Source organism: Pieris napi, chromosome 10 (assembly GCF_905475465.1).
Source record: "Pieris napi chromosome 10, ilPieNapi1.2, whole genome shotgun sequence".
Lineage (NCBI taxonomy): Eukaryota > Metazoa > Arthropoda > Insecta > Lepidoptera > Pieridae > Pieris > Pieris napi.
Window position 1 is genome coordinate 12,810,471 of NC_062243.1, and position 24,884 is coordinate 12,835,354.

A 24,884-nucleotide genomic window follows, 5' to 3' on the forward strand; every position below is an offset into this window, starting at 1 on the left:
TTACGTAACTGAATAAACCCAAAACCAGGCTGAGATAGAACTAACTTGCGTTTTTCTCTATATGTTATTTTAAACTTTAATCTGCAATACATCATACGTTGTCATCTCCTGAGATTAGCTCGTGATATACAAGTTTAATCTTATCATTTTGGTGACTAACCGAGTATAGCCGATTGAATTGAACCAAACATTTGCCAGTTATAATGCTTTTAACTTATTTAAGAATTAAAATAAGTTGTTTTGTTAAAATTGCAAGATTTTTTTTTAAATGGTCTATTTTTTAACCTTTGATAATCTACTTTTTTTATGTTGCATGAGGTAAACGGGCAGGAGGCTCACCTGATGTTAAGTGATACCGCCGCCAATGGACACTCACACTGCCAGAAGACTCGCAAGCGCGCTGCCGGCCATATAAGAATTGGTACGCTCTATTCTTGAAGGACCCTAAGTTGAATTACTTCAGTGGGCAGCTGGTTCCACATAGTGGTGGTGTGCGGCAAAAATTAAAACTTAAGTAAGTTAATTTCAGATTCCATTTTATCATACTCACTTAAGCCGTTCACTATGTATGGAGTTTGTTAGATATTTTGTGTCAAGAAATTGAATTAAATTCTGTATTAAAATTTAAGTAGGTTTAAACGTTTCACTGTTACAAAACACAAATATAAACGTAAATAGACCTTTTAATTACTATAGTTATCGTAAAGGTTCTACGGCGTAGAAGCTAATGTGACGTAATTAATATTAATGAGCCTTATATTATATATTATTATGTTAACGCAAGTATTGGCGTTTTACGGGCGTAAACAGCTTTTATGAGGTTCCTTTTACGTCAGTAACACGATTTATTAGCAAAACAATAGAAAATAAATGACATGGTATATAAAATTTTAAAGTAATATAATCAATCGTAACGTATATTCTGATACAGATAATAATTTATTGAGAATTTTATTTAGTATAGCTAAATATATTAAAACATAACATATTTTTAACCGACAGGTCAAACTGTATAAATTTGTTTTTCGATGATTTAGGATTTCAATCACTCTTAATCTCTCGCGGAACTATGTCAAAATCTACGACTAAATCTTAGGGTGAGATCTATAGTCCGCACTTGGACTTTACTCTGACTTAACTATCGAGCTAAGACACAGTCGGTATTTATAGAGCAAACTGCGAATCCCTCCCTAGTGTTGGCTTAGCTTAATCTCAAGTCCACGAAATCGACGACTTACCAAAAACTTTGACTATAAGCCTAACAAAAATAATGGCCTAAAATTTGCTCTACCATCATATCTTTTACTGGACTTTTTATTTTTGTCGGTTTTTAATGAACGGTGTTGCCATTTGGTATCAGAGTTCCATAGACTTTGGGAAAAATAGAATTTGAATTCAAAGAAATTTTAAATGATCTTGATAAATACCTATGAAATGCATGAAATAAAATAATTACACATTATTATGGTATCTATTGTTGTTTATTTACATTATTTATATAAGTGTTCAACCCCATTTTTGAGAGATCTTATAAATAACTGGTGTGATATCGTATCTGTCATCTGGCAGCACTGACATATGTTGACAACAAAATTCAAACTACATAATATAAGCAAACCAACTTCGTCTCTACTCTCTCGCTAATCGCTTCACATCCGTTGACCGTTATTTTCGATTACCTGAATCTTCTACCTTTTATTACCTGACGACCTTGCTTGCTCAACGGATTTTGTACCTGCTTAAACGACTGACCACGGCTATTCTCACTCGGACCGGACTCGCTCACAAAAAATGGATAAAAAAAAACAGAAGCCTTACTCGGAATATGAGAGGCAACTGCTTGTACAGTTGGTTCAGTCAAAGATTGGCATTCTAGAGAACAGGAAGACGGACGCCGTTTCCCAAAAAAAGAAACACGAGGCTTGGGAAGAATTAGCAATAGAATTTAATAACTCTAACGTGTCACATACTGTAAGTAATCCACCAACATACACTATCTATAAATATCAATATGCTGTACGATAATTACAAAGATAGATATATAACTAGAGTATAGTTAGGTACAAGGATAGAATGAGCCAAAGCCAAAGCAATGCTAATGTAACCTTGGTGGTAAATTTTGGTTTGATAAAATTTTCATGTTTGTCATATGAACTTTTATATTTCAGTACAATTTTTTTTCGATTTTAGGCTGATTCTAAACAATTAAAAAAGATGTGGCAAAATATGAAGGCAAAAGCTAGGGATGCCAAAACCCTTGAAGCCCAAAGGAAGAGGACAGGAGGAGGACCAGCACCGCCTGAAATGGGGCCAATGGACACTCAAGTGATTGCAGTCATGCCACAAATAATGCCATCAATAGATGTGCCAATAGACTGTGACACATTAACTACAGTAGAAGGTAAGATCATTTCCCAAAGATATAATTCCTCATCATTTTCAACCTACTCACATCCACTGCTAAACATAGGCCTCTCCCAAAGTATGTGACAACACTCTGTTCTCACCCCTACCAGACTTCTGGACAGGTATATTAGTTGACCTGCATGTTATCTTATTCTAACCAATAAAAGACATACCTATATGATAACTTATTTGACTGTTTACTTTTATAGCTGGTACTGGTTATGACAACGACGGTGAAAGCTGGAGACCAAAGAGGGCAAGAGTGTCCAGTATAGAGGCCACACTTGAATCTGTAATTCAGCCGGGAACAAGCCAGGACTGGACTGATGAAGCTGGGTTAACGGAAACCAGTGTTGAGGTCACCACTAAAAGTGAACCCTCTCAGCTATCAGCTACACCATCAGCGATCAGAAAAAATAAAACTTCATTTGAGGATATTAAAAAAAAATTGCTGTGGCAAGAGTTAGACAACAACAAAAAAAAATTTGAGATAGAAGTGGAACACATGAAACTAAAAAATCAGTTAGAAATCGAATTTCTTCGACATAAATATAAATTAGAACTAGAAATTTTACAGTTTAAAAAAGAATCTGAAAATAAATGATTAAAATGAAACAATTTTTGTTTTAATTTTCTTTATTACCAAACCAACCTAGTTAAATTGTGCAATCACAGATTGCCGGAATGCTAGACCTGTAGTAGATCTTTCATTGTTTCTGTGTTGTTCGACTTCTGGTGTTTGATCAGTAAGATCACCATCGTCATAAACATCCCCTCTCTGTATACCTATATTATGTAATACAGCACAAGCTATAATTATGTTGCTGGTATTTGTCAATTTTGATCGTAGTCCTCTCTGCAAACATGGAAATTTCTTTTTCCACACTCCGAAAAACCTTTCAACAATATTCCTAGTTCTCAATTGAGAATAATTATAATTATTGTCAGCTCTTGTTTGTGGATTCAAAAGTGGTGTTAACATGAAGTTCAGTGCTGGATAGCCGCTGTCACCTACTAAAACTCCTTCTAGTTCACCATTTACCAGTCTTGCATACGCCTGGCTGTTTCTAAATATCCTGCTGTCGTGTGAACTTCCAGGCCACCTAGTCACTATATCAAATATTTCGAGATCAGGCCCTATTATAGCTTGCACATTTACAGAAAAATACCCTTTTCTATTCCTGTATGCTTCAGAGTGGGTGATACCTCTGGGTCTATTAATTTTAATGTGGGTACAGTCAATAGCTCCGATTATATTATTTAGGCCATGGTGCGTATTAGATTTTCCTAATTCTTCAAACTTCCTTTTGACTGTGGTCATATTTCTTGGAAAATTCACAAATCTAGGAAGTAATTTACTCAACTCTGCGGAAACTTTATTTACAATTAAGCACACTGAAGATTGGCTTATGCTGTTCAAATCACCACACACCATCTGTAATTTCAAGGAATAATTATTAGTTACATATATGTTATGCTTCTGAAAGTCAGAAGACAAATGTCTTTAACCAGTGTGTCCTGCCAATGATGATGCATGGTGAAGAAACATCACTGACACTGGTTAAGCGAGCAATGGGGAGAGCTATGCTTGGTATTTCTCTGAAGGATCAAATTAGAAATGAGGTGATCCGTCAGAAAACAAAGGATACCAATATAGCTGTCTGTAAGGTGAACTGGCAATAACAATTTGTCCGATAGTGACCTAGAACAAGCAAAAATAGCATGGGACGCATTCTGGCCCACTGCACTGACAATCTGAAAGTACTGTCTATATCAAATCGAAAAACAATACATATTTATGACCACAATATTACCTGAAAACATCCAGTTGCATAAAACCTTAATGCAATAAGTATTTGCAATTGCGGTAGAATTGGCAATCCTCTGTTATTAAAAGGTTGTAAGTTTGTAATTATCAGTGGCAGGATCACATTTAGTACCGTGTGTTTAAAAAAACGGTACCTTCTTTTAAATTCATTCTCACTGTACAGCTCGAAAGGATTTTGGTTGTATTCGTTCCGAACATATAGCTTAGGCATACGGGGATTCATATCGGCTGCAGTTCCTAACGTTTCAATGTTTTCTATTGAAGTTAGAACTCTCTCTATATTCTCCATTGTCACTTTCGATATTGAAAATTCGTATCAAAGCCAAAACACAAAACGTCACAGTCCTTCAGGAAAGCGTAGGTCTTAAGTAGGTATACGGGATCGGTACAGGTCCAAGTCACAAAGCCAGTCGTTGTTTTAATAAATATTTATATGCTCAAACAAACAGAAACAGAGAAGTGAAAAAGCGGTTGAAACTTTTGAATTGTTGATACAAGTTCTCTGTTGCTGTTGCCAAAACAATGCGATCCGTTCTACGTAACAAAATTATTGCCATCTTTAAATACATTTTCTAAAGGTTACTCGTAAATTTCTAGTTATTGCAATAATAAAATAAATAAATACATAAATAACAATAAATTGAAGATATATGTGTACCGTTTTAGATGTTTAAATATTTGTTATTGTTTACTTTTTTAAAGGATAATAAACAAAGTATTGCATGAAATGAAACATCAATTTGTATTTTGACATTTGCTGTCTTAGCTTGGGCTTAGCTTAATCTAACCGTTAAAATGTCTATAAATACGAAATCATAGTTTAACCTTAGGGTACACTAAGCAAAGTTTTTCGTAAGGTAAGTCTGAGCAAAGTCCAAGTGCGGACTATAGATCTCACCCTAAGGGTGAGATCTATAGTCCGCACTTGGACTTTACTCTGACTTAACTATCGAGCTAAGACACAGTCGGTATTTATAGAGCAAACTGCGAATCCCTCCCTAGTGTTGGCTTAGCTTAATCTCAAGTCCACGAAATCGACGACTTACCAAAAACTTTGACTATAAGCCTAACAAAAATAATGGCCTAAAATTTGCTCTACCATCATATCTTTTACTGGACTTTTTATTTTTGTCGGTTTTTAATGAACGGTGTTGCCATTTGGTATCAGAGTTCCATAGACTTTGGGAAAAATAGAATTTGAATTCAAAGAAATTTTAAATGATCTTGATAAATACCTATGAAATGCATGAAATAAAATAATTACACATTATTATGGTATCTATTGTTGTTTATTTACATTATTTATATAAGTGTTCAACCCCATTTTTGAGAGATCTTATAAATAACTGGTGTGATATCGTATCTGTCATCTGGCAGCACTGACATATGTTGACAACAAAATTCAAACTACATAATATAAGCAAACCAACTTCGTCTCTACTCTCTCGCTAATCGCTTCACATCCGTTGACCGTTATTTTCGATTACCTGAATCTTCTACCTTTTATTACCTGACGACCTTGCTTGCTCAACGGATTTTGTACCTGCTTAAACGACTGACCACGGCTATTCTCACTCGGACCGGACTCGCTCACAAAAAATGGATAAAAAAAAACAGAAGCCTTACTCGGAATATGAGAGGCAACTGCTTGTACAGTTGGTTCAGTCAAAGATTGGCATTCTAGAGAACAGGAAGACGGACGCCGTTTCCCAAAAAAAGAAACACGAGGCTTGGGAAGAATTAGCAATAGAATTTAATAACTCTAACGTGTCACATACTGTAAGTAATCCACCAACATACACTATCTATAAATATCAATATGCTGTACGATAATTACAAAGATAGATATATAACTAGAGTATAGTTAGGTACAAGGATAGAATGAGCCAAAGCCAAAGCAATGCTAATGTAACCTTGGTGGTAAATTTTGGTTTGATAAAATTTTCATGTTTGTCATATGAACTTTTATATTTCAGTACAATTTTTTTTCGATTTTAGGCTGATTCTAAACAATTAAAAAAGATGTGGCAAAATATGAAGGCAAAAGCTAGGGATGCCAAAACCCTTGAAGCCCAAAGGAAGAGGACAGGAGGAGGACCAGCACCGCCTGAAATGGGGCCAATGGACACTCAAGTGATTGCAGTCATGCCACAAATAATGCCATCAATAGATGTGCCAATAGACTGTGACACATTAACTACAGTAGAAGGTAAGATCATTTCCCAAAGATATAATTCCTCATCATTTTCAACCTACTCACATCCACTGCTAAACATAGGCCTCTCCCAAAGTATGTGACAACACTCTGTTCTCACCCCTACCAGACTTCTGGACAGGTATATTAGTTGACCTGCATGTTATCTTATTCTAACCAATAAAAGACATACCTATATGATAACTTATTTGACTGTTTACTTTTATAGCTGGTACTGGTTATGACAACGACGGTGAAAGCTGGAGACCAAAGAGGGCAAGAGTGTCCAGTATAGAGGCCACACTTGAATCTGTAATTCAGCCGGGAACAAGCCAGGACTGGACTGATGAAGCTGGGTTAACGGAAACCAGTGTTGAGGTCACCACTAAAAGTGAACCCTCTCAGCTATCAGCTACACCATCAGCGATCAGAAAAAATAAAACTTCATTTGAGGATATTAAAAAAAAATTGCTGTGGCAAGAGTTAGACAACAACAAAAAAAAATTTGAGATAGAAGTGGAACACATGAAACTAAAAAATCAGTTAGAAATCGAATTTCTTCGACATAAATATAAATTAGAACTAGAAATTTTACAGTTTAAAAAAGAATCTGAAAATAAATGATTAAAATGAAACAATTTTTGTTTTAATTTTCTTTATTACCAAACCAACCTAGTTAAATTGTGCAATCACAGATTGCCGGAATGCTAGACCTGTAGTAGATCTTTCATTGTTTCTGTGTTGTTCGACTTCTGGTGTTTGATCAGTAAGATCACCATCGTCATAAACATCCCCTCTCTGTATACCTATATTATGTAATACAGCACAAGCTATAATTATGTTGCTGGTATTTGTCAATTTTGATCGTAGTCCTCTCTGCAAACATGGAAATTTCTTTTTCCACACTCCGAAAAACCTTTCAACAATATTCCTAGTTCTCAATTGAGAATAATTATAATTATTGTCAGCTCTTGTTTGTGGATTCAAAAGTGGTGTTAACATGAAGTTCAGTGCTGGATAGCCGCTGTCACCTACTAAAACTCCTTCTAGTTCACCATTTACCAGTCTTGCATACGCCTGGCTGTTTCTAAATATCCTGCTGTCGTGTGAACTTCCAGGCCACCTAGTCACTATATCAAATATTTCGAGATCAGGCCCTATTATAGCTTGCACATTTACAGAAAAATACCCTTTTCTATTCCTGTATGCTTCAGAGTGGGTGATACCTCTGGGTCTATTAATTTTAATGTGGGTACAGTCAATAGCTCCGATTATATTATTTAGGCCATGGTGCGTATTAGATTTTCCTAATTCTTCAAACTTCCTTTTGACTGTGGTCATATTTCTTGGAAAATTCACAAATCTAGGAAGTAATTTACTCAACTCTGCGGAAACTTTATTTACAATTAAGCACACTGAAGATTGGCTTATGCTGTTCAAATCACCACACACCATCTGTAATTTCAAGGAATAATTATTAGTTACATATATGTTATGCTTCTGAAAGTCAGAAGACAAATGTCTTTAACCAGTGTGTCCTGCCAATGATGATGCATGGTGAAGAAACATCACTGACACTGGTTAAGCGAGCAATGGGGAGAGCTATGCTTGGTATTTCTCTGAAGGATCAAATTAGAAATGAGGTGATCCGTCAGAAAACAAAGGATACCAATATAGCTGTCTGTAAGGTGAACTGGCAATAACAATTTGTCCGATAGTGACCTAGAACAAGCAAAAATAGCATGGGACGCATTCTGGCCCACTGCACTGACAATCTGAAAGTACTGTCTATATCAAATCGAAAAACAATACATATTTATGACCACAATATTACCTGAAAACATCCAGTTGCATAAAACCTTAATGCAATAAGTATTTGCAATTGCGGTAGAATTGGCAATCCTCTGTTATTAAAAGGTTGTAAGTTTGTAATTATCAGTGGCAGGATCACATTTAGTACCGTGTGTTTAAAAAAACGGTACCTTCTTTTAAATTCATTCTCACTGTACAGCTCGAAAGGATTTTGGTTGTATTCGTTCCGAACATATAGCTTAGGCATACGGGGATTCATATCGGCTGCAGTTCCTAACGTTTCAATGTTTTCTATTGAAGTTAGAACTCTCTCTATATTCTCCATTGTCACTTTCGATATTGAAAATTCGTATCAAAGCCAAAACACAAAACGTCACAGTCCTTCAGGAAAGCGTAGGTCTTAAGTAGGTATACGGGATCGGTACAGGTCCAAGTCACAAAGCCAGTCGTTGTTTTAATAAATATTTATATGCTCAAACAAACAGAAACAGAGAAGTGAAAAAGCGGTTGAAACTTTTGAATTGTTGATACAAGTTCTCTGTTGCTGTTGCCAAAACAATGCGATCCGTTCTACGTAACAAAATTATTGCCATCTTTAAATACATTTTCTAAAGGTTACTCGTAAATTTCTAGTTATTGCAATAATAAAATAAATAAATACATAAATAACAATAAATTGAAGATATATGTGTACCGTTTTAGATGTTTAAATATTTGTTATTGTTTACTTTTTTAAAGGATAATAAACAAAGTATTGCATGAAATGAAACATCAATTTGTATTTTGACATTTGCTGTCTTAGCTTGGGCTTAGCTTAATCTAACCGTTAAAATGTCTATAAATACGAAATCATAGTTTAACCTTAGGGTACACTAAGCAAAGTTTTTCGTAAGGTAAGTCTGAGCAAAGTCCAAGTGCGGACTATAGATCTCACCCTAAGGGTGAGATCTATAGTCCGCACTTGGACTTTACTCTGACTTAACTATCGAGCTAAGACACAGTCGGTATTTATAGAGCAAACTGCGAATCCCTCCCTAGTGTTGGCTTAGCTTAATCTCAAGTCCACGAAATCGACGACTTACCAAAAACTTTGACTATAAGCCTAACAAAAATAATGGCCTAAAATTTGCTCTACCATCATATCTTTTACTGGACTTTTTATTTTTGTCGGTTTTTAATGAACGGTGTTGCCATTTGGTATCAGAGTTCCATAGACTTTGGGAAAAATAGAATTTGAATTCAAAGAAATTTTAAATGATCTTGATAAATACCTATGAAATGCATGAAATAAAATAATTACACATTATTATGGTATCTATTGTTGTTTATTTACATTATTTATATAAGTGTTCAACCCCATTTTTGAGAGATCTTATAAATAACTGGTGTGATATCGTATCTGTCATCTGGCAGCACTGACATATGTTGACAACAAAATTCAAACTACATAATATAAGCAAACCAACTTCGTCTCTACTCTCTCGCTAATCGCTTCACATCCGTTGACCGTTATTTTCGATTACCTGAATCTTCTACCTTTTATTACCTGACGACCTTGCTTGCTCAACGGATTTTGTACCTGCTTAAACGACTGACCACGGCTATTCTCACTCGGACCGGACTCGCTCACAAAAAATGGATAAAAAAAAACAGAAGCCTTACTCGGAATATGAGAGGCAACTGCTTGTACAGTTGGTTCAGTCAAAGATTGGCATTCTAGAGAACAGGAAGACGGACGCCGTTTCCCAAAAAAAGAAACACGAGGCTTGGGAAGAATTAGCAATAGAATTTAATAACTCTAACGTGTCACATACTGTAAGTAATCCACCAACATACACTATCTATAAATATCAATATGCTGTACGATAATTACAAAGATAGATATATAACTAGAGTATAGTTAGGTACAAGGATAGAATGAGCCAAAGCCAAAGCAATGCTAATGTAACCTTGGTGGTAAATTTTGGTTTGATAAAATTTTCATGTTTGTCATATGAACTTTTATATTTCAGTACAATTTTTTTTCGATTTTAGGCTGATTCTAAACAATTAAAAAAGATGTGGCAAAATATGAAGGCAAAAGCTAGGGATGCCAAAACCCTTGAAGCCCAAAGGAAGAGGACAGGAGGAGGACCAGCACCGCCTGAAATGGGGCCAATGGACACTCAAGTGATTGCAGTCATGCCACAAATAATGCCATCAATAGATGTGCCAATAGACTGTGACACATTAACTACAGTAGAAGGTAAGATCATTTCCCAAAGATATAATTCCTCATCATTTTCAACCTACTCACATCCACTGCTAAACATAGGCCTCTCCCAAAGTATGTGACAACACTCTGTTCTCACCCCTACCAGACTTCTGGACAGGTATATTAGTTGACCTGCATGTTATCTTATTCTAACCAATAAAAGACATACCTATATGATAACTTATTTGACTGTTTACTTTTATAGCTGGTACTGGTTATGACAACGACGGTGAAAGCTGGAGACCAAAGAGGGCAAGAGTGTCCAGTATAGAGGCCACACTTGAATCTGTAATTCAGCCGGGAACAAGCCAGGACTGGACTGATGAAGCTGGGTTAACGGAAACCAGTGTTGAGGTCACCACTAAAAGTGAACCCTCTCAGCTATCAGCTACACCATCAGCGATCAGAAAAAATAAAACTTCATTTGAGGATATTAAAAAAAAATTGCTGTGGCAAGAGTTAGACAACAACAAAAAAAAATTTGAGATAGAAGTGGAACACATGAAACTAAAAAATCAGTTAGAAATCGAATTTCTTCGACATAAATATAAATTAGAACTAGAAATTTTACAGTTTAAAAAAGAATCTGAAAATAAATGATTAAAATGAAACAATTTTTGTTTTAATTTTCTTTATTACCAAACCAACCTAGTTAAATTGTGCAATCACAGATTGCCGGAATGCTAGACCTGTAGTAGATCTTTCATTGTTTCTGTGTTGTTCGACTTCTGGTGTTTGATCAGTAAGATCACCATCGTCATAAACATCCCCTCTCTGTATACCTATATTATGTAATACAGCACAAGCTATAATTATGTTGCTGGTATTTGTCAATTTTGATCGTAGTCCTCTCTGCAAACATGGAAATTTCTTTTTCCACACTCCGAAAAACCTTTCAACAATATTCCTAGTTCTCAATTGAGAATAATTATAATTATTGTCAGCTCTTGTTTGTGGATTCAAAAGTGGTGTTAACATGAAGTTCAGTGCTGGATAGCCGCTGTCACCTACTAAAACTCCTTCTAGTTCACCATTTACCAGTCTTGCATACGCCTGGCTGTTTCTAAATATCCTGCTGTCGTGTGAACTTCCAGGCCACCTAGTCACTATATCAAATATTTCGAGATCAGGCCCTATTATAGCTTGCACATTTACAGAAAAATACCCTTTTCTATTCCTGTATGCTTCAGAGTGGGTGATACCTCTGGGTCTATTAATTTTAATGTGGGTACAGTCAATAGCTCCGATTATATTATTTAGGCCATGGTGCGTATTAGATTTTCCTAATTCTTCAAACTTCCTTTTGACTGTGGTCATATTTCTTGGAAAATTCACAAATCTAGGAAGTAATTTACTCAACTCTGCGGAAACTTTATTTACAATTAAGCACACTGAAGATTGGCTTATGCTGTTCAAATCACCACACACCATCTGTAATTTCAAGGAATAATTATTAGTTACATATATGTTATGCTTCTGAAAGTCAGAAGACAAATGTCTTTAACCAGTGTGTCCTGCCAATGATGATGCATGGTGAAGAAACATCACTGACACTGGTTAAGCGAGCAATGGGGAGAGCTATGCTTGGTATTTCTCTGAAGGATCAAATTAGAAATGAGGTGATCCGTCAGAAAACAAAGGATACCAATATAGCTGTCTGTAAGGTGAACTGGCAATAACAATTTGTCCGATAGTGACCTAGAACAAGCAAAAATAGCATGGGACGCATTCTGGCCCACTGCACTGACAATCTGAAAGTACTGTCTATATCAAATCGAAAAACAATACATATTTATGACCACAATATTACCTGAAAACATCCAGTTGCATAAAACCTTAATGCAATAAGTATTTGCAATTGCGGTAGAATTGGCAATCCTCTGTTATTAAAAGGTTGTAAGTTTGTAATTATCAGTGGCAGGATCACATTTAGTACCGTGTGTTTAAAAAAACGGTACCTTCTTTTAAATTCATTCTCACTGTACAGCTCGAAAGGATTTTGGTTGTATTCGTTCCGAACATATAGCTTAGGCATACGGGGATTCATATCGGCTGCAGTTCCTAACGTTTCAATGTTTTCTATTGAAGTTAGAACTCTCTCTATATTCTCCATTGTCACTTTCGATATTGAAAATTCGTATCAAAGCCAAAACACAAAACGTCACAGTCCTTCAGGAAAGCGTAGGTCTTAAGTAGGTATACGGGATCGGTACAGGTCCAAGTCACAAAGCCAGTCGTTGTTTTAATAAATATTTATATGCTCAAACAAACAGAAACAGAGAAGTGAAAAAGCGGTTGAAACTTTTGAATTGTTGATACAAGTTCTCTGTTGCTGTTGCCAAAACAATGCGATCCGTTCTACGTAACAAAATTATTGCCATCTTTAAATACATTTTCTAAAGGTTACTCGTAAATTTCTAGTTATTGCAATAATAAAATAAATAAATACATAAATAACAATAAATTGAAGATATATGTGTACCGTTTTAGATGTTTAAATATTTGTTATTGTTTACTTTTTTAAAGGATAATAAACAAAGTATTGCATGAAATGAAACATCAATTTGTATTTTGACATTTGCTGTCTTAGCTTGGGCTTAGCTTAATCTAACCGTTAAAATGTCTATAAATACGAAATCATAGTTTAACCTTAGGGTACACTAAGCAAAGTTTTTCGTAAGGTAAGTCTGAGCAAAGTCCAAGTGCGGACTATAGATCTCACCCTTAGTCTCGTAATAACATTTCACTCTAAGTAATATTGAGATAATCCTTTTTGATTGAAATTAGGTAAATTCGAACTTAGTAAATAGTTCTTTGATTTTTGAGATGTGGTAATTTCATTCCTAACGCATTTCAGAAGGACTAGGTACTTATGTTAATAATCGTTAACGGGTACTTTTTAGTTGATATGTATCAACTCAGTTATACTTTTAAACATTATATGGCTGTATATAGGCCAGGAACGCGTGGAAGAGTACAATCAATCCACTTTTTAATTTTCATGCCAATTAACCGTTGAGTTCATCTTAAATAACACATTCGCGTCACACGCACTCGATCAATTAATCAAAACTTAATTTTACACTGAAATTGCTGTAATTTCAACACGTGTACAGTCATATTAATACCTTTTTTGCTCGACACTCGGTTGTTTGTTCAGGACCAAAACCAATAAAGAATAGCTTCAACGATGACCATCTTCTTACTGGTTATTCTGTTCCACAGAATTTTAAAATTTAGAAAGCTTTAAAGTAGAAAACACTACCTTTATCGACGATTATTAGAAGGACCCAAGCTGCGTACAAACGAAAGACTCGCTTGAACGAAACAAAACACCGATAAGAATACACAAACGAAAGACGTCAAAGAAAAAGGCAATCTCTTGAATGCTCAGCAGATAGCGTAACGTGATCGTGAAATAAATGAAAGGCCCAAAACCCTTTGTGGGTCTCCGTTACTGATAAGTTTGTTCTGCTAAAGTTGAAACAGGCTCAAGTTTCTCCTACACAATTAGTAACGCTTCAGAGAGTTTTATATGAAACTGTAGTGATTCAGGCCAAACGGTAATAGCTTTGGAAGTTACTTTCCTTATATACATTCAATAACTTTCATATTATTTAATATGAATGCACCCACACACTCACTTATGTGCTCACGCGTGTTGTAAACAGTAAAACAATACTTTGTAATGGAATTTACTATGAAGTTTATTATGGAAGAGCTAGGAACCCAGATTTTTTTACTTAAAAGGGTTCACAAACACATTTTTTTTATTAAGTCATTACGTACCAGGCAAGCGTATATATATAGAAAACATACTTCTATTATCAAGTGATATTGTGATTTAAACATAATAGAAAAATTATATAGCTTAATAGTATTTCAAAATTTTCATTGTATTTATCAAATTCGTTGAGCAGCTACGCCATACCCCTAAAGCCTACTGCAATTCCTCTGATAAGGAAGAGATTTGTGTAAATACTTTTAAGCCCCTATTTCAACTCCATGGTGAGTCTTAAGCCCTGGTATATACCAGTACTGCATTGAAAGGAACAATTCAGACAAGCTTCGAGAATAACGTTTATGGGCATAACGATAATAAAGAGAGGCTGAGAATTGTGAACTGTTTGTAACTGTGTGATAGTTTTCAGATTTGATTAGAATTAGTTAGACACACGTATATATCTTATTACATGTAACACGGAAGATGTCAAAGGAACAATTAAACGAAAGAGAAAATATTTTCATTATTGCAATATTAATTCAACGTATTAGGAACTTCGTAATTAAAAATATTTCAAGCGAGAAGATTGTAGTAATTGATTTTACGTACGTCGTATATCGTATTTTATCCATAGCTTATATTGTGATTATGGATAGTAATGCCTTATTATGATATAAACCGAAATTATCTGATTGTAACCATTTTTTTTTATTTCTAATGTTTAAACGTTCTAATCTGAACATAGAGACTTTATGTAAAATAAAAAGCGTCATTCCTCTCATTATTAGTTCGAGCCCGGCCCGTATCAGAAATAAAAGCGTATAATTGAAATATTCAATGTTTTATCATACCAGATTATTTATAATTCCACCCCTTCAGACATTGTTAGACAGACATTGACTTCTCAATTTTAACCCTTTTATTTGAAATAAACGTCTAAAAATAGCGGTAAAGTACAACCGAGAAAACAATATTTCTTGAAATGATCCTATTAACCACACTGGATTGTATTTATCTAAGACCATTGAAGCTCCCGCTCATAACAAGGTACAATCAATGCGGATAGCCTTCAAGCATCAACAGCATCTGATATATCGATTTACAATTACACCGAAGTTCTAGAGGCGCGCGGCCTCTAACTTCGGCTGTCCTATTTATATCCGTAACCCAGTATCGATCCGACGCCCCACTGCCCGACAACCCCCAGCATTCAATAAAATCACTTGTTACAATGGGGGTAAAGGTCAAAATTCGCGGACGAAGATTCGCAAAAATATGCGACGAATTTGCCTTCTGTGCGATTAAGGATATTATCTTCTTTTAAAATACGGTATTGTCAAGCGAAAATATTTCTTTCCACTGCCTACGATTCAGATAAAGGCAGTAAATATTCAAGTGTGGTGATTTTTGTATCGTTTCATTTCAGAATATTTTCCAGTTTTCATTTTCTTAGCCATGTATTCATGAGTTGAAAATGAAATATTATATTGCTTGACTCGACTTATCGGTATAAAATTATCCGTTTAATATTTTGAATTTGGAAATGTCCCAGATGATACTTGCGTGTCAATGTCAACTTGATTGCATTGACAGGCTTTGAAAGGCTTCACTTCTTGAATATTGTTTTAACTAACATTGATTGTAGGTAAAAACATTCAACCGTTATTGCCTCTATAAAGTTATATTTTGCGAAAATGTATTATTATTCCGCTTAAAAATATTGTATCCAAGTTATCAAAATCTGAAATCTAGGCATAAAAAGTATGTCCATTATTAACGGATTCATTTGCTGTATTACCTGAGTTATAACTAATAAGAATTAAAGATTTGCTCAGAGCTCAAGGGTGAATCATATCTGAGAAGATCGTTAAATACAATGAAAGCTTATCTATTCACGATATTAATGACTTTAGACGTCATGTTACCTAATACGCGATATTCAAATGCTACAAGTCTTATTTCGAAAATAACTTAATACCGAACCTTTTTTTTTTCACTCTGGAATATACTTGTGATAAGTAATTAAAAAATAGTTTTATTATCAATATCGCGTAAACAAAGACCATTAGCTAGTCTTTGCTACTCTTAAACAACACTATCTTAAACAATGTTCTGCGTGCATTATTGGCTTTTAAGCCACGTAGTAATAAATTACCAGAATTTATCTACGTAGTGTTGTCAGTGTACAAATTCTGATAAATTTTCTTGCTTACGAGACGTGCTTAGTTTCAATTTTTACAAGGTTACTTCTAAGTAATAATAAAGTATTATCACTTTTTATAAATTTGGCCAGAAAATAACAAATTATGTATGATTATTTTGACATACAAAAGTGGTAGGTACATAAAAAAATAAACTACCTACCTTTAATTTTAAATCTACGCCGAAGAAGCTAAGGACACGTACAAAGTAAAATGTAGATCTATATTTGTCTATATTTGTTTCTGTTATACACATTTTTTCGCAAGAACACAAAAGCGATGGGCTAACGACTTAGTTAAGGTTTCTGGGGAGAATTGGAAAAGTAATTAAGATATTCGGTCTAGAGTTTTTAAAAATTGACTTATTGTACCTACTTTTGGAACTATTATTCTCTTAATGCGTGAAACATTATAATTAATATTAATTTGATAACGTAATAATGTGATGATGTAGTGATAAAGTAATAATAGAATTATAATGATATGACTCATAATGTAATTGTAACTTCTTTGGTACCTTTTAAGACAAATTTGCACGCTATTATGTGTGGCAGAATATGCGAACTTTAGATTGTACCACCATAACATTTTTTACCATATTGTTGCAAAAAAATTATTATTATTATTTAATATAATTCGGTACAGCTATAAAAATAAGGTATTAGAATAATCCGTTTATGAGTTTGTGTCGGTTACACTTATCCTTTATATTTCCTTCCTAAAACCCTCTGGATATCAATTTATAGGTAGTTGACGGCGGTTTGGCGCACTTTACCTTACAAATGGCCCTTATACCTGACATAACTGCTGAAAGAGCCCTTGCTATATTACATTATACATAACTCCCGGCTAACGTACATAGATATGTGAAATTAAAATCTATACTAAAGTTAAAGACATATTTTTGTACGTTTGCAAGGAAAAAGCTTAAAGACTCGGGGGCTGATTTCTTCTGTGCAATATAAAATGTTCGGCAGTGCAAAGCCTCCTAGTAATGTACATATATACATATTATATTTCTTAGGTAATAATGAGTAATGTAAGTAATATTATGTAAGTACAGTCCAGTGGATGATCATTTTTTCAACCATGAGGTTGACGTTCGATTTTGTATTTTCATATTTCGTATTTTAGACTCAATCGATGAAACACATGAATGTGTTTGTCCCATTTAAGTTGGCATCTGGTAGATATTACCAGTGACCCAGAGCTGGTGCTTTCCTCGCTCAACAAGTGTAGCAATACAGTGAGGTAATGCTTACCAGCGTTAAAGGTACATTGCCACAGGGAATTTTAAATTTGTTTTAATTTTTTAATAATAAAGTAAATTGTAAATACTGTATATGTTTGTCTCATTATAAAGTTACTTAATATCACTGCGTTGTGTAGAGATCTTTGATAACAAAAATTCCACGTTGTATATCGCTTAGCTAAGGACCTAAGTGTGTTATCAGAGCCAATGTAAATTTACGTACGTACACTTTCACATGTGTTTTGGGATAGTTTTGATAACAATGTGGGTTATCGCGTAGGGAAACTCCCGTCTGAAATTAAACTCTATGTTCAATACATAAGGTCTACATTTCTCTAATAGGGTTTCGGCCGTATCTCAACGAATTAGTATTAACACTTTTGGGAGGATTCGCTATGGGTTATGTGCCCGCAGCGAGCGCGTTCCACTTTTGAATTTGTTTGCGAAGTAAGTTTTAAATCATTACTTGAATTAGACAATTTTCACAAGAAGTCGAACAATCAAACTCGAGTTTTGGGTTATATAATATAACTTTCGTGCCTTGCAATACCAACGTGCAATATTGTTTTGTTTCAATCGACTCTCGATGCACTGGTCTTCTACCTCCTTCAAACAAAAAATAAAAAAACTTCACATTTACACTTGGGCCAAAGACTTTTTGATACCTAATCTGCTGTTTTGCAGGTAGTTTTGCTTAAGCGAAAGATAACTAGTACAATCTAAAATTGAAGGTATATACTTTTTTTGTAACATTTATGTTTACCATAATTGGCGTATATTTTAGAAAATATAGCTTGTAACATACACTGTAAGTGTAGATTTAGCATTAAGTATGATGTGGTGATGTTTAATAAATAAATAACCTTGCTTCTTTTACTTGGCTAAAAAATATAGGCCGTGGTTTTATTTTAATTACGCGATCATCTGTGCGATATTTTACCTCTAAAGAAATTGTAATTTTCATATCATAACTAGAGAATTTGCTAATCATTAATTATGATTTAGTGCGACAGGCAAGCCTAGGAATGATTTAATAGTTTTCCAATATCGGCAAACGATTAAACTAACAGTTTATGAAATCAATTTGTAGATAAAACGAAGTTATAAACGAAATTTAATTTAACTTCGTTTTCCAATTAAACTGTAATATTGAAGCAATGAGAGCGATTATTAAATTTTGCAGGTCATTAATTTTCCATTATTGTATATGACATTATTAGATTTATATGATTATTGTGGATATTATTATTACGGTTTTTATGACGATGATGCATCGATTACACAAACAGCTTTATGTTCTAATACTATCTAGTGTAACATAATATTATAAATAAATTAGCAGCACTAAATATTTGTTTCAATCCGAAGCCGTAGTTCCGGAGATAAATCTCTAGATACAATAGTTCAACCTTTCAAACTACTCTCAAAAGGAATTATTTTTTCCAGTATTTTTATCATTTTTCATTCATACCCTGGGCGTCGATGCGTAGCGTGATTATTTTATAGCCTTTTTAACTCTTACTCAGATTTATTGATAGGAATGTTAAAATTCGCTTCTGTATTTTTAGAATGCTTAAAAAAATATCTTTCCTCCTTAAATATTTGTGTAATGTGTTAATTACCGGTACTTTGCCCCACAGAACTTTTTTACAGTTATATCTAAAATTTCATTCTGTCGAATTGCCTCAGATCTATCTATAATATCTAAATATTTGATGTCTTCAAATGTAATGAAAATAGTTTTGCAATAGATTAATAAAAGCTTTATATAAGTAAGCAGTGTTGGCCTAGTGGCTTCAGCGTGCGACTCTCATCCCTGAAGTTGTAGGTTCAATCCCCGCCTGTGCACCTATGGACTTTCTATCTATTTTATCTATGGATTTAACATTCGCTCGAACGGTAAAGGAAAATATCGTGAGGAAACCGGCTTGCATTAGACCCAAGAAATCGACGGTGTGTATCAGGCACAGTAGCTTGATCAATTACTTGCCTATCAGATTGACAAATAAGCAGATACAGACATTTAAAGCCCAGACATAAAAATATTTTTTTTTATAGAACAGGGGCAATCGGGCAGGAGGCTCACCCGATGTTACGTTATTACGTAACATCGGGTGAGCCGCCGCCAATAGATACTCTCAATGCCAAAGGGCTTGCTAGTACGTTGCCAGCCTTTCAAGAATTGGTACGCTCTTTTCTTGAACTCTAAGTGGAATTTGTTCGGCACTACCTCAGTGGGCAGCTGGTTCTAGATAGTGATGGCAAATACTGCCTTGAAAACTCTCATTGACAGATTGTAGCACCACAGATATTTTTATTTATGTGCAGCAAAACATAATATGCCTGTGATACCTTACCTATTCTCACAGTGACCAGTATTCCAGAACTTCATCAATCAGCTTGTCTGCTAAATCCACTTAACTACGACATTTAAGTAGTTACTTTTACGAGTTTGTTAACTGCGTAAGTGATTAGTTAATTAAACTAATTTGTTGTTATTATTCCCTTGTTTTACACCCAATTTACATAATTAAATGGAAAATACCGAAACATAACACGTGATAAGTAAATATGTACTGTTTAAAGTTAGGAAATTCCTCAAATCTTGTTTGATTTACGCGTGTAGAGACAAGAGTGGTATGTCAAGGAGTGTGATAAATTGCTCAAATCTGCTCGACATCCTTGGAGATATACATTGATTGATGGCTGCGGGCAATACCTTCATGATTTGTGACTTTGACGTGTTAAATAGGAACATACGTAAATAATTTAAAAATTAATAGCAGGTCTGTATCATAATGGAATCTATATGATTTTTTTCACTAATAGATCTTCATTAATATTTCATTACGCGCCAAATCGATTTGTATGCGATATACATAACAAGCAGCAATAAGATTCATCTATTGACTCAACAAAAATGCCACGAAATCTAGTTAAAAAAAAAATATGTATCTACTTCTATAACAATTATTGTTACTATACACCTTTACACAAGACTTCATTACTTACACTGCTAACTTTTACTAATATTATTATTCCTTTTCTTTCATTTTTTGCGACTGAGGCGCAAACTGGCTGCTGTGGTCTCTGGCAGAATGACCAGCGCTGGGGAACATTCTGCTCCTCAGCATAATAATGAGCCAGGGCCATTTACAACCACAGCACACACGCATTACACACTTGAAACGAACCGAATGGGATAACGGATTTTTTTTTCTGTGATTATTGTAGTTTTGTGTGTTTATGTGTGTGTGTTTTTTAGTAATAAATGTTATGTCTATGTCTAGCATTCAGGACTTTTGTGTAAACTAACCTTTAAATGAATAACCAAGTTTTGATGTGATATTTTTATCTAAAACAACATTCTTTTAACGATAATTATACAAAGTTAAACCACCTTTCATAAAATACATTGAAGATTCACATATTTTATCTACATTTACACGTAAAATACTAAATAACACAAAACAGTCTCTCAATTTTTCTAAAAACTAACTACCTATAAATATCATCATACAATAGATCATTCCTAATGCCCTATTTACGCCAAATACATTCCCAAAATTCCCATCTCTGGGATTCCAAGGAAACAATACCTGTCCTCCCAATTATTAGATTATTGATCGAGGGTGAAACAAGGATCGCTCCATTGAGTCTTATTTGAAGATTTGACGTGTGGACCGGTCGTTAAATCGAATCCTTTTGTCTATAAGGGGCCATAAACAGATTGAATAATAGATAAGCCTTTATGAAATATTCAATACCATTCAGAAATATGACATTGAATCAAAGGCTTAATGGACGCTTTCAGAATTTGAATAAAGGATAATGTATTTGAAACTGCCGATACCTGCCACTACAGAAGACGTGGCAAGTAATGGTCAAACTAAAAAAACTACACAGGTCGCAAATTTTTCAAAAACTTAAGAAATGCTGACTATGCAAGAAGCACGCAAAAAGAAGGCTTTCTATCAGCTATCAAATGGGAATGTCACATCATTAATAAAAAAATATATAATACTCTATTTAGTTAGTTCTCTAAGTAGTAGTTTGTTTAGTCTCTAAAAAAAAATATGTTTATTATGGAATATAAGATACAGGTAGGTATCACTTATTCCACGTCATTAAATTTGAATCGGTAGACATCCCTACTCATCGGCAAAGAAGACAGAGGGTGTAGGCCGAGAGAAAAAGCCGGCGTAAAAAACTATCGGTAGGTACTCTTTTAAAATAGAAAATCATCAAACAACACTAATTTTAAAACACTTAAAATAATGCAGTTCTCAATATCTACACAGGCTGCTTCCAAAAAGTGTTCTACAGACAGACACACGATATATTTACGCTCTTTATACTTCAAATTTTTATTAACAAGCCATTCAAATGCCTCACATCAAGAACACTCTTAAAGATATATAAATATTATATGAGCACTGTTAGACTATGCCTACAGCTTTTAGGATTCCTATTTCATAAAGGATATTATGAAAAGATAAGAAAAAAGAAAAGGGTTCAAAGAAAATCCAAGAAAAATGTCAGAGCACTTAGAAACAAGCCTTATAATGAGCGTCTGAAAGCACTTGATCTTACTGAGTTAAGAAGTAGGCGATTAAGAGGTAATCTCATTGAAACCTATAACTAATTGAGAAACTATTTTTTTAGGTGAGAATACACGTTTGAGGGGTAGTTCTTTAAAACTGAGGACCTCACAATATAATACAAATTCCCTAAAGATCTTTCGCCCAAACCTGGAATAGGTTCCCGGAAAGCGTAATTGGTGTTTGAACTTTTAAAAACAGGTTGGATAATTTATCCAATACCGCTAATATCGCTCATAATTAGCTGCTAGTGTGTTTTTCTACATAATAATAATAATAATATTGGCAATCAAATGCAATCCCGAACGTACATAGAAAATAAAATAAAATATGTTTATTATGGAACATAAGATACATGTATCACTTATTCCACGTCATTAAATTTGAAGGCATCCCTACTCATCGGCAAAGAAGACAGAGGGTGTAGGCCGAGAGAAAAAGCCGGCGTAAAAAACTCTCGGTACTCTTTTAAAACAGCAAATCATCAAACAACACTTATTTATAACAAATATCGCAAATTAATTAGAAGTATAGTTCAAATAAAAATAAATAAATCAGTGGCGCTACAACCTCTTTAGGTATTGGCCTAAGTTTTTAATCTGTTTCATGACAATTTTTAAATCTAATAGGCAAGTAGCTGATCAGGCTTCATGCCTGACACACGCCGTCGACTTTTTGGGTCTGTTACCTCACGATCTTTTCCTTCACCGTTTGAGCAAATGTTAAATGCGCACATAGACAGAAAGTCCATTGGTGCACAGCTGGGATCGAACCTCAGGTATGAGAGTCGCACGCTGAAGCCACTAGGCCAACACAGTTCCAATACTGTGTAATAAACTATATCAATGTGTCAAAAATAAAGCCGTATAGTTAAATAGTCATGTTATTCGCATATAGTTGACGAACTACGGAGGGATTATTCGATTTGCGCAAACGCCTTCACACAATAATCATTAAAACGGTTATGTTACATACCTATGACTAATTATTTACACGTCTTCCTTATCGAAAGTAGTAAAAAAGACTTTGCGTAATAAAATACGTAGACGTGAAAATTAAATATTTATTTTACTAATATCCTAATTTAAACATAAGCAGACCTTGTTTTGTCAAAAATGTTTTACTTATGAATAAACGTTTGTGAAAGAAATGTGTTATTTTGGCGCATAATTTAATTGCGCGGCGAATTTTTGAAATTTATTTATTTTGTCGAACAAAATAAATAAATGAATATTTTTAATTCCATCTTGGCTTTTTGTGTCTTGTGAAGAATACAACTGAGAAGAGATATATAAGCTAAAACTTTATAACATCAGCACAGATCGAAAAAAATCATGTAATATATCATATCGTACTTTTAAAGACGATTAATAAAATTTTACGAATTTTTATGAGTATATTCGTTGCATGACTACCTCGTTATATGTATAATAACATACATACATAATATAATAAACAATAATTAGCTATGGCTCGTAGTGCACGTTTCTATGTTATTTACACGTCGTGAGTACATACTTGTTGACATATTTCTTGCATAATATTTCAGTATTGAAATTGTAAAGTTATTTGTGATAAAATATTTTATTGTCGCCATGCCTTATTTCTAAATAATAAAGAATTCACATTTAACATATAAACCTAGTATTTCTAGACTTCTGTAAGATACAATTCCAATTGAGCTATCTACTTTGAAATGCGATAAAAACTTTCTAAGGATACATTAGCATTTCAAACAATGCCGGGAACATAAAGAATCTGACAGCCCGACATTCCCAAAAGCAATTTAAAACAGCGTTCTACATAGGTAGCGTCAAAGCGAGAATTTTATTGCTACACAACTACGGAGCGAGTAGAATTCCTCTTATTTCCTCAAAGTGACATATGTTACCGAAAAGCGTGCTTCAGACGAGGCGGGGCGAATGTGGGGCGGTTGACGTCAAACTTTTCGCATTAAGAAGCCAGTAGGTCTCGGTCGAAGCTGTGTTGGGGGAAATTAAACTCTCCGATTCGCCAATAAAGTTTATATTTCCATACGCGTTGGTTGTGACGTAATCGTGAAGCAAAATTAACCCCCAGTACAAAGTGCAATGGAATGTGTGAGGGATGATTGTAGTTGATTGTTCTACCGTTTTCCTGACCTATTTTCTTTGATTGCTGATGCATTGTGCCACAGATAGACAAGCAGGGAATATTTATTAGCTTCGACAGTTTACAATAGTTTTGTTTTCGAAATAAATAACGCGAAACCTTTTTCGATGTAAGGTATTCTTTTAATTATAATAACTTTTATCACGGTTTACATAGCGATTGTTATTCTACCGTCTCGGGTTAATAGAGCAATTTAATTAACCTAATTTTTATATACCGACCTTAGATAGGGGATGGTTTCAAAGAATACTCTCTGAGTTATTTTCAAAGAGTACATATAATATGTAGAGACAAGGGGACATAGGAAAACTGGGGCAAACTACGTCCATCAATGATTAATGTTTCCCCATTTCTATCGTATAGATCGTCGTCGCGAGAAAAACTTGATTGATGTGGGATCGGGGACGTAATATTTTCTCTCATTTCCCACTCTGTTTTATACGCTTTTGATGGATGAGATG

The 24,884-nt window shown here is 34.4% G+C and overlaps 7 protein-coding genes across 10 annotated transcripts in view; 3 read left to right on the forward strand and 4 right to left on the reverse strand.

Moving 5' to 3' along the window:
• LOC125053284 (protein Tob1) overlaps positions 1-24,884 on the reverse strand; it is a 36,353-nt gene that overhangs the window by 3,514 nt on the left and 7,955 nt on the right. The gene's annotated exons all lie outside the window — the stretch shown is intronic.
• Positions 1,087-3,024, forward strand: LOC125053283 (myb/SANT-like DNA-binding domain-containing protein 3). Of its 2 annotated transcripts, none has more exons than XR_007117556.1 (3): positions 1,087-1,971; positions 2,169-2,401; positions 2,616-3,024. XR_007117556.1 is itself a non-coding variant. In XM_047654576.1 (3 exons), the coding sequence occupies exons 1-3, from the start codon at positions 1,792-1,794 to the stop codon at positions 3,008-3,010; spliced, it is 786 nt and encodes a 261-aa protein (XP_047510532.1). In that variant the 5' UTR covers positions 1,087-1,791; the 3' UTR covers positions 3,011-3,024. The 2 variants fall into 2 exon arrangements, 1 of the variants encoding a protein (XP_047510532.1); XM_047654576.1 differs by having other exon boundaries at positions 2,191-2,401.
• On the reverse strand, positions 3,025-4,889 carry LOC125053279 (putative nuclease HARBI1). The gene is made up of 2 exons (XM_047654572.1): positions 4,221-4,889; positions 3,025-3,841 (listed from the first exon to the last, which is right to left on the reverse strand). The coding sequence occupies exons 1-2, from the start codon at positions 4,521-4,523 to the stop codon at positions 3,059-3,061; spliced, it is 1,086 nt and encodes a 361-aa protein (XP_047510528.1). The 5' UTR covers positions 4,524-4,889; the 3' UTR covers positions 3,025-3,058.
• Positions 5,124-7,066, forward strand: LOC125053282 (myb/SANT-like DNA-binding domain-containing protein 3). 2 transcript variants are annotated; one of them, XR_007117555.1, is made up of 3 exons: positions 5,124-6,013; positions 6,211-6,443; positions 6,658-7,066. XR_007117555.1 is itself a non-coding variant. In XM_047654575.1 (3 exons), exons 1-3 carry the CDS (start codon positions 5,834-5,836, stop codon positions 7,050-7,052), a joined length of 786 nt encoding a protein of 261 aa, XP_047510531.1. In that variant the 5' UTR covers positions 5,124-5,833; the 3' UTR covers positions 7,053-7,066. The 2 variants fall into 2 exon arrangements, 1 of the variants encoding a protein (XP_047510531.1); XM_047654575.1 differs by having other exon boundaries at positions 6,233-6,443.
• On the reverse strand, positions 7,067-8,931 carry LOC125053278 (putative nuclease HARBI1). The gene is made up of 2 exons (XM_047654571.1): positions 8,263-8,931; positions 7,067-7,883 (listed from the first exon to the last, which is right to left on the reverse strand). The coding sequence occupies exons 1-2, from the start codon at positions 8,563-8,565 to the stop codon at positions 7,101-7,103; spliced, it is 1,086 nt and encodes a 361-aa protein (XP_047510527.1). The 5' UTR covers positions 8,566-8,931; the 3' UTR covers positions 7,067-7,100.
• LOC125053281 (myb/SANT-like DNA-binding domain-containing protein 3) lies at positions 9,166-11,108 on the forward strand. Of its 2 annotated transcripts, none has more exons than XR_007117554.1 (3): positions 9,166-10,055; positions 10,253-10,485; positions 10,700-11,108. XR_007117554.1 is itself a non-coding variant. In XM_047654574.1 (3 exons), the coding sequence occupies exons 1-3, from the start codon at positions 9,876-9,878 to the stop codon at positions 11,092-11,094; spliced, it is 786 nt and encodes a 261-aa protein (XP_047510530.1). In that variant the 5' UTR covers positions 9,166-9,875; the 3' UTR covers positions 11,095-11,108. The 2 variants fall into 2 exon arrangements, 1 of the variants encoding a protein (XP_047510530.1); XM_047654574.1 differs by having other exon boundaries at positions 10,275-10,485.
• LOC125053280 (putative nuclease HARBI1) lies at positions 11,109-12,973 on the reverse strand. Its single transcript, XM_047654573.1, has 2 exons — positions 12,305-12,973; positions 11,109-11,925 (listed from the first exon to the last, which is right to left on the reverse strand). Exons 1-2 carry the CDS (start codon positions 12,605-12,607, stop codon positions 11,143-11,145), a joined length of 1,086 nt encoding a protein of 361 aa, XP_047510529.1. The 5' UTR covers positions 12,608-12,973; the 3' UTR covers positions 11,109-11,142.